The sequence below is a fragment of the Pristiophorus japonicus genome, chromosome 9 (assembly GCF_044704955.1).
Source record: "Pristiophorus japonicus isolate sPriJap1 chromosome 9, sPriJap1.hap1, whole genome shotgun sequence".
Classification (NCBI taxonomy): domain Eukaryota; kingdom Metazoa; phylum Chordata; class Chondrichthyes; family Pristiophoridae; genus Pristiophorus; species Pristiophorus japonicus.
In genome coordinates, this window is record NC_091985.1 from 143,773,083 (window position 1) to 143,790,989 (window position 17,907).

General features: G+C 46.1%; 1 protein-coding gene across 1 annotated transcript in view; it reads right to left on the reverse strand.

The window, feature by feature from the left end:
- cfap61 (cilia and flagella associated protein 61) overlaps positions 1–17,907 on the reverse strand; it is a 445,137-nt gene that overhangs the window by 387,484 nt on the left and 39,746 nt on the right. The window contains exon 3 of the mRNA XM_070889895.1: positions 7,245–7,395. Coding sequence (XP_070745996.1) covers positions 7,245–7,395 — 151 coding nt within the window. The remainder of the gene's footprint in view (positions 1–7,244; positions 7,396–17,907) is intronic.

The window sequence follows — 17,907 nt, forward strand, 5'->3', positions numbered from 1 at the left end:
CCAGTCAGTCTGGCTTTGAGTTTAAGACCCGCCCCATTATGATCTATTTCCTGTAGGACTTTGAAAAAAATTCGAAGTCTTGGAAATGCATCTACTCACCACACCAAGAATTCCAGCGGTGAGTACCAGTTAAAAACTCATAGTTGCGCCAGCTTTCTGGCCCACCTGAATTTTGGCCCCAAACATTTTCAGCACAATTCAAATAGGTTTTGCAATGTACAAGAGACCAATGAAAGATAACATTCCCCAACACACGCCTGGCTACATAACTCACAAATCATAATGACTGGCCACAAATTAAAATAAAAGTCACAGCTTGCCCACCACACAGAATTTATTATATTATAATTGTAGAGGGGGGGGGGGGGAAAGGGGGGGGCAATAGAAAGGGAAGGTGAGGATGAGCAGAAAGGAGGAGCTAGAGAAAGGAGGGACAATGGAAACGATAGTCGAGGGAAAGGAGGGATGAGGCAAAGGAGGAAATAGGATGAAAAACAAGGAGGGAAGGGAGGAGAGCAGGAGAGGAGAGGAGATGGGATTGAGCAGGCAGCTTAAAGTAAAAGACAAGATCACTTGATTATTCCCTCTCCATCTCCCACCACTTTCCACCTCCCCTCTTGCTCGGCCAGCTCTCCTCCTGTCCACCTCCCCTTCATTCCACCTTCCTCCCCCTCACTCTCTATCACCTCTCCTTCCTCGCCTCCTCAACAACCCACATCTCCTCTTCTCCCCCTCTTCCCCATACCTATCATATCGTCCATCCCCTCTCCCTCATTCCCTTTCAGAATCCTCCTCTCCACTCCTCCCTCCACTTTGTCTCCTCATTAGCTCTCTTCTCCCTCTACCATCTGTCCCCTCATCTCCCTCTCCTCTAATATCCCTCCTCTCATCCTTCCCTTTTCCTTATCCCCTTTTCTTCAACTCTCCTCTCCCCTCCTCTTTAAATCTCCCCTCGCCCTCTCTTCCCTCTCCCCTGCTCATTTCCTCTTCCATCTCTCTCCATCCTTGGTTTAGCCAAGGTACATAATTTTCTGAGTAGGGTGTGTGGCTTGCAAGATAATATACTCATGGTGGCATTACCAAAATGAAGGTTGGCTTGTTTGTGGTGCACAATGATGCAGAGGGATCAAAACATGGAAATGCTGCTTTATCAAATTTATCATAAAAATTGGTCCTCAAGGGAGGCTTGAGTGTTATAAATGCTGCAATGGTCAAAAGCCAAGCGGGAAACAAACAGTGGGATGGAACAGGCTAATTTTGAGGAAATTTCTTAGAATCCAAGGGCCAGGGCAGGGCAGCACCATGATAGATTACAATATAATAAATAATAAAAAAAAAAATTTTAATTGCAAATGTGGACAAAATGTTTACTGTTTTCAATGTTTATCATTTTTTCCCCCACAATGTTTACGTCCTCTTATTCTACTTCACCATATTGTCACGTGCTACTTTTAATTCCAGTATATTCAGTTATGTAACGTTACCATTGTACTTAACATGTCACATAATGTGACTCTCACCGCTACACCGACAGATGTAATACCAATGGCATGCTATGATGTACTCAGCGATTTGAATATATAACTAGTTGCTTTTCCATGGCTTTGCACATGGGGAGTCAAGTACAATCTTCAGGTCAAGTAGGATTAGAGAATGGAGAGGATAATTGGACTAAAGCATAGGAGTGGTGAAAGTTGGGGGGGGGGAATTGAGGGGGGGTAAAGGAGGGGGGAAAGGAGGTGGGGAAAAAGGAGGAGGGAAAAGAGGGGGGAAAGAAGGCGGGGGGAAGAGGCAAGGGGGGAAAGAAGGCGGGGGGAAAAGGAGGCGGGGGGCGGAAAGGAGGCGGGGGAAAGGAGGCGGGGGGAAAGAAGGCGGGGGGGGGAAAAGGAGGCGGGGAGAAGGAGGTTGGGGGAAGGAGGTGGGGGGAAGGAGGCGGGGGGGAAAGGAGGCGGGGGGGAAGGAGGCAGGGGGAAAGGAGGCGGGGGAAGGAGGCAGGGGGAAAGGAGGCGGGGGGAAAGGAGGCGGGGGGGAAAAGGAGGCGCGAGGGAAAAGGAGGCGGGGGGAAGGAGGCGGGGGGGAAAGGAGGCAGGGGGAAAATGAGGCAGGGGGGGAAAGGAGGCGGGGGGGAAAGGAGGCAGGGGGAAAGGAGGCGGGGGGGAAAGGAGGCGGGGGGAAAGGAGGCGGGGGGGGGGAAAAGGAGGCGGGGAGAAGGAGGTTGGGGGAAGGAGGTGGGGGGAAGGAGGCGGGGGGGAAAGGAGGCGGGGGGGAAGGAGGCAGGGGGAAAGGAGGCGGGGGAAGGAGGCAGGGGGAAAGGAGGCGGGGGAAGGAGGTGGGGGGAAGGAGGTGGGGGGAAGGAGGTGGGGGGAAGAGAGGGCGGAAAGGAGGCGGGGGAAAGGAGGCGGGGGGAAAGGAAGCGGGGGCGGAAAGGAGGCGGGGGGGAAGGAGGCGGGGGGAAGGAGGCGGGGGGAAGGAGGCAGGAGGAAAGGAGGCGGGGGGAAGGGAGGCGGGGGGAAGGGAGGCGGGGGGAAGGGCGGGGGGAAAGGAGGCAGGGGAGGGAAGGAGGCAGGGGAGGGAAGGAGGCAGGGGAGGGAAGGAGGCAGGAGAGGGAAGGAGGCGGGGGAGGGAAGGAGGCGGGGGAGGGAAGGAGGCGGGGGGGAAAGGAGGCAGGGGGGGAAAGGAGGCAGGGGGGGAAAGGAGGCAGGGGGGGGAAGGAGGCAGGGGGGAAGGAAGGAGGGTGGTGAAAAGGGGGGGCGGATGGAGGGGGAGGGGGAAGACATACTGACATTAATTCTAACATATAGATCAGTAACTACTGCACATGTGTTTGGTCCATGTTATTAATCTTGCAAAAACATATGGGCCAGAATAGCTGCCCACAAAAATCTCACGATATCTGTGGTGAAAACTTTAGTTTTCTCAACTTTACTTTGATTATAGTGCTGTCTATCGGGGATCTCCAGTGTACAGTAGCAGTGATGTCATCAAGCAACCAATCACATTGAGCAATACTCAGACAGTAAAGCAGGAAATAAAAAGCAGCTTTTACATAAAAACATACAGAGGAAATAGGTGCACGAGTAGGCCATTCGGCCCTTCGAGCCTGCACCACCATTCAATAAGGTCATGGCTGATCATTCACCTCAGTACCCCTTTCCTGCTTTCTCTCCATATCCCTTGATCCCTTTAGCCGTAAGGGCCATATCTAACTATCTCTTGAATATATCCAATGAACTGGCATCAACAACTCTCTGCGGTAGGGAATCCCACAGGTTAACAACTCTCTGAGTGAAGAAGTTTCTCATCTCAGTCCTAAATGGCTTACCCTTTATCCTTAGACTGTGACCCCTGGTTCTGGACTTCCCCAACATCAGGAACATTCTTCCTGCATCTAACCTGTCCAGTCCCGTCAGAATTTTATATGTTTCTATGAGATCCCCTCTCATTCTTCTAAACTCCAGTGAATACAGGCCCAGTCAATCCAGTCTCTCCTCATATGTCAGTTCTGCCATCCCGGGAATCAGTCTGGTAAATCTTCGCTGCACTCCTTCAATAGCAAGAACGTCCTTCCTCAGATTAGGAGACCAAAACTGAACACAGTATTCCAGGTGAGGCCTCACCAAGGCCCTGTACAACTGCAGTAAGACCTCCATGCTCATATACTCAAATCCCCTAGCTATGAAGGCCAACAACCTTCTTCACAGCCTGCTGTACCTGCATGCCAACTTTCAATGACTGATGTACCATGACACCCAGGTCTCGTTGCACCTCCCCGTTTCCTAATCTGCCGCCATTCAGATAATATTCTGCCTTCGTGTTTTTGCCACCAAAGTGGATAACCTCACATTTATCCACATTATACTGCATCTGCCATGCATTTGCCCACTCACCTAACCTGTCCAAGTCACCCTGCAGCCTCTTAGCATCCTCCTCACAGCTCATACCGCCACCCAGTTTAGTGTCATCTGCAAACTTGGAGATATTACACTCAATTCGTTCATCTAAATTATTAATGTATATTGTAAATAGCTGGGGTCCCAGCACTGAGCCCTGCGGCACCCCACTAGTCACTGCCTGCCATTCTGAAAAGGACCCGTTTATCCCGACTCTCTGCTGCCTGTTTGTTAACCAGTTCTCTATCCACGTCAGTACATTACTCCCAATACCATGTGCTTTAATTTTGCACACCAATCTCTTGTGTGGGACCTTGTCAAAAGCCTTTTGAAAGTCCAAATACACCACATCCACTGGTTCTCCCTTGTCCACTCTACTAGTTACATCCTCAAAAAATTCCAGAAGATTTGTCAAGCATGATTTCCCTTTCATAAATCCATGCTGACTTGGACCGCTCCAGTCACTGCTTTCCAAATGCGCTGCTATTTCATCTTTAATGATTGATTCCAAAACTTTCCCCACTACTGATGTCAGACTAACTGGTTTATAATTACCCGTTTTCTCTCTACTCCTTTTTTTAAAAGTGGGGTTACATTAGCTACCCTCCAGTCCATAGGAACTGATCCAGAGTCAATAGACTGTTGGAAAATGATCACTAATGCATCCACTATTTCTAGGGCCACTTCCTTAAGTCTCTGGGATGCAGACTATCGGGCCTCGGGGATTTATCGGCCTTCAATCCCATCAATTTCCCTAACACAATTTCACGCCTAATAAGGATTTCCTTCAGTTCCTCCTTCCCACTAGACCCCCGGTCCCCTACTATTTCTGGAAGGTTATTTGTGTCTTCCTTCGTGAAGACAGAACCAAAGTATTTGTTCAACTGGTCTGCCATTTCTTTGTTCCCCATTATAAATTCACCTGAATCTGACTGCAAGGGACCTACGTTTGTCTTCACTAATCTTTTTCTCTTCACAGATCTATAGAAGCTTTTGCAGTCAGTTTTTATGTTCCCAGCAAGCTTCCTCTCATACTCTATTTCCCCCCTCCTAATTAGACCCTTTGTACTCCTCGGCAGTCCTCAGGTTTGCTGCTTTTTCTGGCCAATTTCTATGCCTCTTCCTTGGATTTAACACTATCCTTAATTTCCTTTGTTAGCCACAGTTGAGCCACCTTCCCCGTTTTATTTTTACTCCTGACAGGGATGTACAATTGTTGAAGTTCATCCATGTGATCTTTAAATGTTTGCCATTGCCTATCCGCCGTCAATCCTTTAAGTATCATTCGGCAGTCTATTCTAGCCAATTCACGTCTCATACCTTCAAAGTTACCTTTCCTTAAGTTCAGGACCCTTGTCTCTGAATTAACTGTGTCACTCTCCATCTTAATAAAAAATTCTACCATATTATGGTCACTCTTCCCCAAGGGGCCTCGCACAATAAGATTGCTAATTAGTCCTTCACTTTTTAACGTTTTTTTATAGGGAGCAAAATAAAAATTGGAACATACACATGGGGTTAAGGTAGAAGCTGAACTATCATAAACAATCTTAATTTTTTTAAATATTTGACATTCCACAAATATAAATTTTGTTTTAAGGGTCAGAACAGTTGTTCAGCAGTAGTTATTACTCAGAATGCAATTTAAAACCCCAATTACCGCTCATTGAACAAGCATAACTTTTTATGGGGTTTTTAACAGCGATAATAGAGCGGAATATTGGAAGTTTTCGTCAGTTCAAGTGATTTCACTAACTGCCGGCTATGGGGAGTTCCACAGTGCAAACTGTGGTGAAGCAGGGAATAACTGACCGCAACTTCAGGATTTCCGCATTTATCTGCGCATGCGCTAAACCCTGATGTTACGGTCGGTTTTAGAGGCATCATGACCTCCTTGGAGTAAAATGTCGGAAAGTGTGAGGTCATGCACTTTGGCAGAAATAAAAAAATCAAAGAGCAAGTTATTATTTAAATGGGGAAAGATTGCAAAGTGCCGCAGTGCAGCGGGACCTGGGGGCACTTGTGCATGAAATACAAAAGGATAGTATGCAGGTACAGCAAGTGATCAGGAAACTCAATGGTATCTTGGCCTTTATTGCAAATGGGATGGAGTATAAAAGCAGGGAAGTCTTGCTACAGCTATATAAGGTATTGGTGAGGCCACAACTAGAATGCTGCATGCAGTTTTGGTTTCCATATTTACGAAAGGATATACTTGCTTTGGAGGCAGTTCAGAGAAGGTTCACTAGGTTGATTCTGGGGATGAGGGGGTTGACTTATGAGGAAAGGTTGAGTAGGTTGGGCCTCTACTCATTGGAATTCAGAAGAATGAGAGGTGATCTTATCGAAACGTATAAGATTATGAGGGGACTTGACAAGGTGGATGCAGAGAGGATGTTTCCACTGTTGAGGAGACTAGAACTAGAGGGCACGATTTTAGAATAATAAGGGGCCGCCCATTTAAAACAGAGATGAGGAGAAATTTCTTCTCTCAGAGGGTTGTAAATCTGTGGAATTCGTTGCCTCAGAGAGCTGTGGAAACTGGAACATTAAATAAATTTAAGACAGAAATAGACAGTTTCTTAAACGATAAGGGGATAAGGGGTTATGGGGAGCAGGCGGGGAAGTGGAGCTGAGTCTATGATCAGATCATGATCTTATTGAATGGCGGAGCAGGCTCGAGGCGCCGTATGGCCTACTCCTGTTCCTATTTCTTATGTTCTTATGACAATGAATGCTGACAGTTTCGCTGTCATTAACAATGCAAAATCTGGGCCATATTGTTTTGTTGGCTATTATTTCAGTCAGACATACTAAAATATTTATTTTTCATTTTTTTTGAATGGAATATTTTGGGATTTCCTTGGGATGATAAAGGTACATATTTTGTGGAACATGAGTGTTGTCACTATTTATTTGGTATTAAAAAAATTACATTTAAGCTAGTACACTTTATTATTGTAAAATACTCTTAGACTGTCACCAATGACAAACTTATAAGCACCCATACTTCATCCTACTATTATACAGTTCAAAATGCTCTCTCCAGACACTGCCCAGATATGGAAGTAGAAAATCTATAATGGTTGTTTTTTAGGATGTTTTACACAATTCAAGTAAATCATGAGTAAAAAGGTTTACATACCAATCATTACACTTTGCTAAAGTCCTACTGACAACACTGAAATTAAAATAATTGAATACTCTCAAATTATTTGATCATTATGCTGAAAAGAAAGTAATGAAAACATTAACAGGAAACATATTTATTGTAATAATAAAAACATTTTGGCAGTGCAGGAGATATAATATTTAATATTTGGAAATATTGAGTAAATTCTGGTTTCAACTCACTGTGCATTTTGCACTCCCACCATACATATGCAGCCAGGGTTCCCAGTTGTTTTGTTCGACAGCTTCTATATTTGGATAATCTAAGAAGGCAGCATGAGCTATAATTTCATTCTTCTCATTTTCTATAGTCACCGATAGATTTGCCCTTTCACTAAAAGTTCAAGACATAAAACGGAAGTGTTAAAGAAAGAACTTGCATTTATATAGTGCCTTTCATGACCTCAGGGCGTCCCAAAGCACTTTACAGCCAATGAACTACTTTTGAAGTGTAGTCACTGTTGTAATGTAGGAAATACAGAAGACAATTTGCACAAAGCAAGCCACACACAGCAATGAGATAATGACCAGATAATCTCTTTTTGTGTTGTTGGTTGGGGATAAAGAGTGGCCAGGGCACCAGAGAGAGCACCCCTGTTCTTCTTCGAATATTGCCATGGGGTCTTTTATTTCCACCCCAAAGGCGCTTAAAATACGTCTGACCACATATTTTTATGTGTAGCCGTAAGAAGCAGGAGTGCTTCTCTCAACTCCACAGCACTCATGAGGACTGATTCTGGCTGTGATAGTCCCATTTCCATTCTCGTTCCTCGTGCCTCCCGTGACTTAACCAAGTGAATATCCACCTTCTATTCTCCTTCCTCCTGGGACTTACCTGAGGGCCACTGCCGGTGAATCAAACTGCTCAAATTAGCTCGTGGAAAAGCAGTGAGTTGCCTCTGGAAGCGTGACAGGTGGCAGCATCTCATCACGAGGCCCAATATTGGATGATCCTTGGGCCTCCTGGTTCAGGCATGCGCTGCTTGCACTTCGTCAGTTATGCACCTGAAAATGGTCCATAACTAATTTTTCCCCCATAGAATTTAGACCAATATTAAAACTCTGTCAGCCTTGGCTTAGTTGTCACACTCCCCCTCTGAATCAGAAGGTTGTGTGTTCAAATCGCACTTCAGAGACCTGAGCACATAATCCAGGCCGGGTGCAAGCTAATTCCCCATACATGTACTGGGTAGTGCAGGAAGAAAATATTTGGAAAAAAGCTATAATTATTTGTCCCAGCCTTTTCTTTCAAAAAGCAGTCTCTTTCTGCAAGTTTGAACACATAAAAAGAGTATCCATTGCATTATCACCTCATAATTATGTTTAAAAATCAAATTGCTGTACCTTCTGTATTCATTTTGTGCCAACTTAATTATTCTTTGTATATGAGGAAGTTTTTTAAACTTTATGTTCTAGAATATTTACAAAGCCCATTGTTGGCACCTTGAGGTACTAAAAGTTACAGCAAATCTAAATGTTTGTATAGGAATGTCAACATGCATTAAGACATGTTTATAATGACAGATAGTTTAACAGTTGTACTGTTCTTAATTTCAATAGAATAATAGCATCACTATTGATTAGAACTATCGTTCAACTGCACATCAAAGTTGCCCCAACATTTTATTTTTCTTGGTTTATTGTTACATTATTTTTTTTTAACCCTCTTTTTAATATGAAGAGGGTGGAAATCTCATCCATAACTTTTACACAGTGACATTATAATTCAATAAATATATAAACTGGTACAAATCTGTAGGGAGACCCAGGCACACAGCAAACTCCTAATCTCAAAATGGCCATGAAGATGTTAAGAGAGGTGAAGTGCCTTCCCATAAGGAAGTAGAGGAAAAGACAGCTTAAGAACAACAAGGCTACAGGAGCAGATGGAATCCCTGCTGAGGCACTGAAGTATGGCGTAGAGGCACTGTTGGCGTGAATACATGACCTCATCTCGCTCATCTGGAGGGAAGAGAGCATGCCCGGAGATCTCAGAGATGCAGTGATCATGACTGTTGTGTATGCAATAACTGTTTAACTCGAAGAGGTATAACCTTGCTCTGCTTTATTAAGGCCCAAAGTGACTAATATACAAAATGGCTGGCCTTTTATACTTGGGCTGCACACCAGTGCGTGCGGCCCAGTGGCCTCCAATAGTGACACCATCTAGTGGCTAGTGATCCCAAAAGTACATACATGACAATAGCCCCCTCTGAGATATTAACAGTTTTTTACAAATTGAGACGGTCTGGTGTTTTACACTCCCGGGTTGACCGTCTCAGTTCAACTCCAGCCTTGGGTGAGTGTTAGGAGTCTGTTGTGACTGGTGGCTGGGTGGCTGACCTGGTGGGAGTGGCAATGGCCATGTCAGGGATTGAAAGTCCATTTTTATTGAACATGTCAGTGATTGAAAGTCCCGATTCACTGATGACCACTGAGTCCTCTGATGACTGGGGGTAGGTTGGTTGGTCGTCGATTGTATCTTCCTCCGACTGTTCCGGTTCGTCTGTGTGCCGCAGCTTTGGCTGATCCATATGTTTCCTGCATGTTTGCCCATTTTTGAGCTTGACAATAAATACTCTGATGCCCTCCTTGGCCGTGACAGCACCAGCAATTCACTTGGGACCCTGACCATGATTCAGAACATATGCAGGATCATTTACAGAAATATCGCGTGACACAGTTGCGCGATCTTGATACCCTTGCTGACATTGTCTTCTATATTCAACATGGTTATTCAAGTTAGGGCGTACAAGAGATAGCTTGGTCTTAAGACCTCTCGTCATCATTAGTTCAGCAGGCGAGACCCCAGTAAGCGTGTGTGCTCTTGTCCTGTAATTAAGCAATATGCATGACAGGCGGGTCTGCAGTGACCCTTGGGTTACTCGCTTCATACTCTGCTTTATGATTTGGACAGCACATTCTGCTTGCCCATCGGATGCAGGTTTGAACGATGCTGACCTTTCATGTTTAATACCACTGAATTTCATGAACTCTTGAAACTCCTGACTGGTGAAGCACGATCCATTGTAGCTAACAACGATGTCAGGTAGACCATGTGTCGCAAACATGACACTGAGATTCTCAATGGAGGCTGTGGATGTGCTAGATGACATGATTATACACTCTATCCAATTCGAATATGCATCCACCACAATTAAAAACATCTTCCCCAGGAAGGGACCTGAAAAGTCTACGTGGATCTTGGACCATGGTTTCGACAGCCACGACCACAGACTCAGCGGCGATTCCGCTGGTGCTTTGCTGGGCTGCACTGATGCACACATGATTCCAGCTCAGAGTCAATTCCCGGCCACCAAACATGAGACCTGGCGATGGCTTTCATCAATGCTATGCCGGGATGTGTGCTATGTAGCTCACGTACAAATTTCTCTCTCCCTTTCTTGGGCATAACAACACGATTGCCTCACTGTATACAATCCAACTGATTAAACAGTTCGTCTTTGCGATGAATGTAAGGTTTGGTCTCCTCACACATTTGCTTGGGTATGGCAGACCAATCACCTTTGAGGATGCAACTCTTCACCACCGATAAAATCGGGTCCTGGCTGGTCCAGGTCTTAACTTGTTGAGCCGTGACAGGGGTTCCTTCACTCTCAAAAGCATCCATAACTAATAGGTCCGCCGGTTGTGGCGTTTTCACCTCCTGTGTGGGCAACGGCAGACGGCTCAAAGCATCAGCACAATTCTCGGTGCCAGGTCTATGGCAAATGACATAATCATAAGTGGATAATGTCAGCACCCACCTCTGGATGCGGGATGAAGCGTTGGTATTGATACCTTTGTTTTCAGAGAACAGTGAAATCAGCGGCTTGTGATTTGTCTCTAGTTCAAACCGAAGACCAAACAGGTACTGATTCATCTTTTTGACCCCATACACAAATGCTAGTGCTTCTTTCTCTACCATGCTGAAGGCTCTTTCCGCTTTAGACAAACTTTTTGAAGCATACGCTACTGGTTGAAGTTTACCCGATCCATTAGTTTGTTGGAGTACGCAACCAATTCCATATGATGAAGCATCACAGGCGAATACTAAATGTTTACATGGGTCATAATGTACCAGGAGCTTGTTAGAGCAAAGCAGATTAGTGGTTTTCTCAAAAGCTCTGTCCTGAGACGCAGCCCACACCCAGTTGTCGCCTTTTCTTAGCAGCGTGTGCAGTGGTTCTAATAAGGTGTTCAATTTAGGTAGGAAGTTACCAAAGTAGTTGAGTAGACCCAGGAACGAACGCAGCTCCGTCACATTCTGCGACTTGGGTGCATTCTTGATGGCCTTGTTTTTCGCTTCCGTGGGCCTGATGCCATCAGCAGTAATTTTCCTCCCCACGAATTCGACCTCTGGTGCCATGAAGACGCACTTCGAGCATTTCAGTCTGAGTCCCACTTTGTCCAGACAATGTAGAACTTCTTCCAGCTGGTTCAGATGTTCCTCGGAGTCACGACCTGTGATCAGGATGTCATCTTCGAACACGACGGTTCTGGTAACGGACTTCAGCAGACTCTACATGTTCCTCTGAAATATTGCTGCAGCCGAGAGAATTCCAAAAGGGCACCTGTGATAAATAAACAGTCCTTTACGCGTGTTAATGCACACAAGTCTCTTCGACATCTCGACTAGCTCCTGTGTCATATAGGCTGACATCAAGTCCAGTTTGGTGAATGACTTCCCCCGGCTAGCGTTGTAAACAAGTCATCAGCCTTCGGTAACTGGTACTGATCCTGCTTCGAAACCCTGTTGATCGTAGCCTTGTAGTCTCCACAGATTCTGCCTATGCCATCACTTTTCAGCACAGGAACAATGGGGCTGGCCCATTCATTAAATTCAACCTGTGATATGATCCCTTCACCCTGGAGTCTGTCCAGTTCGATTTCGACTTTCTTCCTCATCATATACGGAACTGCCCGAGTTTTATGATGGACGGTCTTGCATCCGAGTCCACGTGGATCTGTACCTTGGCTGTCATGAAGTTGCCGATGCCTGGTTCGAACAGCGAAGGGAACTTGCTCAGTACTTGGGCACATGTATCTTCCTCCGATGAGAACGCCTTGATGTAGTTCCAGTCGCATCTGATTTTTTCAAGCCAGTTCCTGCCGAACAGCATTGGGCCATTGCATGGGACAATCCATAGCGGTAACTCGTGAATTGCACCGTCATACGCCACTTTAATTGTGGCACTGCTAATCACCGTTATGAGTTCCTTGGTGTACATGCGCAACTTGGCATTGACTGGACTCAGCCTGAGCCTCACAGCCTTAATATCCCACAACTTGTCGAATGCCCCCTGGCTCATTATCGATTGACTCGCCCCAGTGTCCAGTTCCATCGATACTGGCACCCCATTAAATTTCACGTTGATCATTATCAGTTTGCTCTTGGTTAGGAATGAGTACAGTCCATACACTTCCTGCTCTGGTATCTGGATTGCATATCTGGATCCGCGCTAGTCTGACCATCATCCTCCACATGGTGTGTCGCAGCACGCTTGCTCATCTGCGGACACTTGCACTGGAGATGCCCCACTCTCAGACAACCTTTGCAACGATATTACTTAAATCGGCACTGCTGGTGCCGGTGATTTCCCCCACAATGTCAACACGGAGAAATCGGATGCATTCCTGCTGGCGGACTTTGGGCAGCCACAGGTTTCGCGTACGCAGTCGTGTAGGCCCTGCCATGTGCCGCTCTGCCAAATGCCGAATCAATCATATTTACAGTACTTGCCGAGTTTTGATTTTTCACTGATATCTGCTTTAGACTTCTATCCGTCGCCATGCATGACTTAGTGATCGAGATGGCCCTGTTCAAGTCCAACGTCTCTACCGCCTGTAGTTTATGCAGGATCACCTCGTGGTTGCTGCCGATTATAAAGAAGTCCCGCAGCATGTTTGCCAACACAGCCCCGAGCTTACACAGTCCCGCTAGATGTCTCAGGTCTGGCTCAAACAGCTTACAAAGTCTGCCCGATCTTCTCCTTCCACAAATCACTCCAACAATCGAATTGTGCTCATTTTTGCATGCAAAGGTTCTTGTTGCCTCATTGCCAACAATGTGAATGCAATAATTGTTGGAGTTAAACAGTACTCAGTCTAAGAGGTATAACCTTGGCTCTGCTTTATTAAGATCCAAAGTGACTAATATACAAAATGGCTGGCCTTTTATACTTGGGCTGCACACCAGTGCATGCAGCCCAATGGCTTCCAACAGTGACGCCATCTAGTGGCTAGTGAGCCCACAAGTACATACATGACAGTGACCATCTTTAAAAAAAGAGACAAGTCCGACTGCGGCAACTACAGAGGAATCTCCCTGCTATCAGCCACTGGGAAAGTCGTCGCTAGAGTCCTCCTCAACCGTCTTCTCCCTGTAACCGAGGAGATCCTCCCGGAGTCACAGTGCGGATTTCGTCCCCTACGGGGCACAACGGACATGGTTTTTCCAGCGCAACAGCTGCAGGAAAAATGCAGTGAACAGCGCCAGCCTTTCTATGTGGCTTTCTTCGACCTTACAAAGGCTTTTGACACTGTCAACTGCGAGCATTTATGGAGTGCCTCCTCCATTTCAGATGCCTCCATCGTTCGTCAACATCCTCCACCTGCTCCACGACGACATACAGGCCGTGATCCTTACCAACCCAATCCACATCCGGACTGGGGTCAAAGAGAGCCCAACAATCTTCTCAATCTTCCTCACTGCCATGCTCCACTGGAACTAAACTACAGAACGAGTGGGAACCTGTTTAACCTTCACCGTCTCCAGGCCAGGTCCAAGACCACCCCAACCTCTGTCATTGAGCTACAGTACAAGGATGACGTCAGCGTCTGCGCACATACAGAGGCTGAACTCCAGGACATGGTCGACGTATTTATTGAGGCGTACGAAAGCAAGGGCCTTACACTAAACATCCGTAAGACAAAGATCCTCCACCAGCCTGTCCTCGCAGCACAGCACTGCCCCCCAGTCATCAAGATCCACGCGCGGCCCTGGACAACGTGGATCATTTCCCATACCTCGGGAGCCTCTTATCAACAAGAGTAGACACTGACGACGAGATTCAACACTGCCTCTCCAATGCGCCAGTGCAGCCTTCGGCCGCCTGAGGAAAAGAGTGTTCGAAGAACAGGCCCTCAAATCTACCACCAAGCTCATGGTCTACAGAGCTATCGTAATACCCGCCCTCCTGTATGGCTCAGAGAAATGGACCATGTACAGTAGATACCTCAAGTCGCTGGAGAAATACCACCAACGATGTCGCCGCAAGATCCTACAAATCCCCTTGGAGGACATTAGCGTCTTCGACCAGGCCAACATCCCCAGCATTGAAGCACTGACCACACTTGATCAGCTCCGCTGGGCAGGCCACATCGTTCGCATGCCAGACACGAGACTCCCAAAGCAAGCGCTCTATTCGGAACTCCTTCACGGCAAACGAACCAAAGGTGGGCAGAGGAAACGTTACAAGAACACCCTCAAAGCCTCCCTGATAAAGTGCAACATCCCCACTGACACCTGGGAATCCCTGGCCAAAGACCGCCCTAAGTGGAGGAAGTGCATCTGGGAGGGCGCTGAGCACTTCGACTCTCATCGCCGAGAGTATGCAGAAATCAAGCGCAGGCAGCAGAAAGAGCGTGCGGCAAACCTGTCCCACCCTCCCTTACCCTCAACGACTATCTGTCCCACCTGTGACAGGGACTGTGGTTCCTGTATTGGACTGTTCAGCCACCTAAGGACTCATTTTAAGAGTGGAAGCAAGTCTTCCTCAATTCCAAGGGACTGCCTATGATGATGATGATGATGATGAGAGGAAAAGTGCAAAGAGAATCAACTTGGGATAATCTCTTGCACGTTTAGTGGCTTAGGAGCGACACTTACAGGAACCTAGCAATAAATTTCACCATGGACCTCCAGTCCCTCTACACTCCACCCCACCCTCCCCCCACCCCCCACCCACCAGGATAGCCTCACCTCTTTTTCCAGTAGATTGATGGCGGTATTGGTGCCTCTTCCTGTTCTCACCCCGAACTATTCTCAATTTCTGGGAATAGGCTGTCCACCAATATCATTCTAAGCCCACCAACTCCCATAGCTACCTTGATTACAGTTCCTCCCACCTCGCTTCCTCAAAGGACCCTATTCCATTCTCCCAGTTTCTCCGGCTCATCTGTTCTGACAATGCCAGCTTCTACACCAGAGCTTCCGATATGTCTTCCTTTTTCCTCAACCAAGGATACCCTCCATTGTGGTTGACAGGGCCCTCAACCATGTCCGTCCCATTTTCCGCAATTCTGCCCTCACCCCTTCCTCCCAAAACCACAATAGGGTCCCACTTGTCTTCATCTTTCACCACATTCAACGGATCATCCCCCACCATCTCTGCCATCTCCAGCAGGATGCCACGTCCGAACTCACTTTCCTCTCCCTTCCCTTTTCAGCATTCTGAGGGCAACGTTCCTTCTGCAACAACCCGGCCCACTCTTCCATCACCCCAAACAACTGGTTCCCTTCCCCAGGCAAGCGCAGGAAATGCAACACCTGCCCTTTCACCTCCTCCCTGCCCACCATCCAGGGTCCCAAACACTCCTTCTAGGTGAAACAGCGATTTATTTATACCTCTTTCAATTAGTATACTGCATTTGCTGCTCACTATGCAGTCTCCTGTACATTGGAGAGCCCAAACACAGATTGGGTGATCGGTTTACTGAACACCTCCATTCAGTCCGCAAGCGTGACCATGAGATTCCGGTCGCTTACCATTTTCACTCTCCATTCTACTCCCACTCTCTCCTCAGCCTTCTACACTGTTACAATAAAGCTCAACACAAGCTCTAGGAACAGCACCTCATCTTTTGATTAGGCGCTTTACAACTTTCCGGCCTCAACATTGAGTTCAACAACTTCAGATCATAACCAATGTTTTCCTTTTGTCGGACAGCAGGTGCTGGCAATGGTTCTGCCATTTACACCTCCTCAAGACCCATCTTTTGTTTCTGTATTGCCCCATTTCTTCATTGTATCATCCTACTTTTGCTAAGCACCATCATCCCTTTTGTCATTTAATCACTCCTGCCCTCCAATCTATCATAGACCTTCTCTTTTGTTCTTTCCTGTATGGGTAGAGCTGCGGAATACCAAAGGGCAGAAAACGCTAGTGGGAGTTGTGTACAGACCACCAAACAGTAGTAGTGAGGTTGGGGATGGCATCAAACAAGAAATTAGCGATGTGTGCAATAAAGGTACAGCAGTTATCATGGGCGACTTTAATCTACATATAGATTGGGTTAACCAAGTTGGTAGCAATGCGGTGGAGGAGGATTTCCTGAAGTGTATTAGGGATGGCAATATGTCGAGGAACCAACTAGAGAGCTGGCCATCCTAGACTGGGTGTTAAGTAATGAGAGAGGACTAATTAGCAAACTTGTTGTGCAAAGCCCCCTGGGGAAGAGTGACCATAATATGGTAGAATTCTTTATTAAGATGGAGAGTGACAGTGTTAATTCAGAGACTAGGGTCCTGAACTGAAGGAAAGGTAACTTCGATGGTATGAGATGTGAATTGGCTAGGATAAACTGGCAAATGATACTTAAAGGGTTGACAGTGGATAGGTAATGGCAGACATTTATAGATTACATGGATGAACTTCCACAATTGTACATCCATGTCTGGAGTAAAAATAAAACAGGGAAGGTAGTTCAACCATGGCTAACAAGGGAAATTAGGGATAGTGTTAAATCCAAGGAAGAAGCATATAAATTGGCGAGAAAAAGCAGCAAACCTGAGGACTGGGAGAAATTTAGAATTCAGCAGAGGAGAACAAACGGTCTAATTAGGAGGGGTAAAATAAAGTATGAGAGGAAGCTTGCAGGGAACATAAAAACTGACTGCAAAAGTTTCTATAGATATGTGAAGAGAAAAAGGTTAGTGAAGTCCAACGTAGGTCCTTTGCAGACAGAATCAGGTGAATTTATAATGGGAACAAAGAAATGGCAGACCAATTGAAAAAATACTTTGGATCTGTCTTCACTATGGAAGGCACAAATAACCTTCCGGAAATACTTGGGGTTCAAGGGTGTAGCGAAAAGGAGGAACTGAAGGAAATCCTTATTATCAGGAAATTGTGTTAGGGAAATTGATGGGATTGAAGACCAATAAATCCCCAGGGCCTGATAGGCTGCATCCCAGAGTACTTAAAGAAGTGGCCCTAGAAATAGTGGATGCATTGGTGATCATTTTCCAACATTCTATTGACTGGATCAGTTCCTATGGACTGGAGGGTAGCTAATGTAACACCACTTTTTAAAAAAGGAGGGAGAGAGAAAACGGGGAATTATAGACCGGTTAGCCTGACATCGGTGGTGGGGAAAATTTTGGAATCAATTATTAAAAATGAAATAGCAGCGCATTTGGAAAGCAGTGACAGGAGCGGTCCAAGTCAGCATGGATTTATGAAAGGGAAATCATGCTTGACAAATCTTCTGGATTTTTTTGAGGATGTAACTAGCAGAGTGTACAAGGGCGAACCAGTGGATGTGGTGTATTTGGACTTTCAAAAGGCTTTTGACAAGGTCCCACAGAAGAGATTAGTGTGCAAAATTAAAGCACATGATATTGGGAGTAATGTATTGATGTGGAATCTAGCACTAGGGGGCACAGTATAAGAATAATGGGTCGCCCATTTAGAACTGAAATGAGGAAGAATTTATTTTCTCAAAGGGTCGTAAATCTATATAATTCTCTGCCCCAGAGAGCTGTGGAGGCTGGGTCGTTGAATATATTTAAGCTGGAGATAGATATATTTTTGAACGATAATGGAGTGAAGGGTTATGGGGA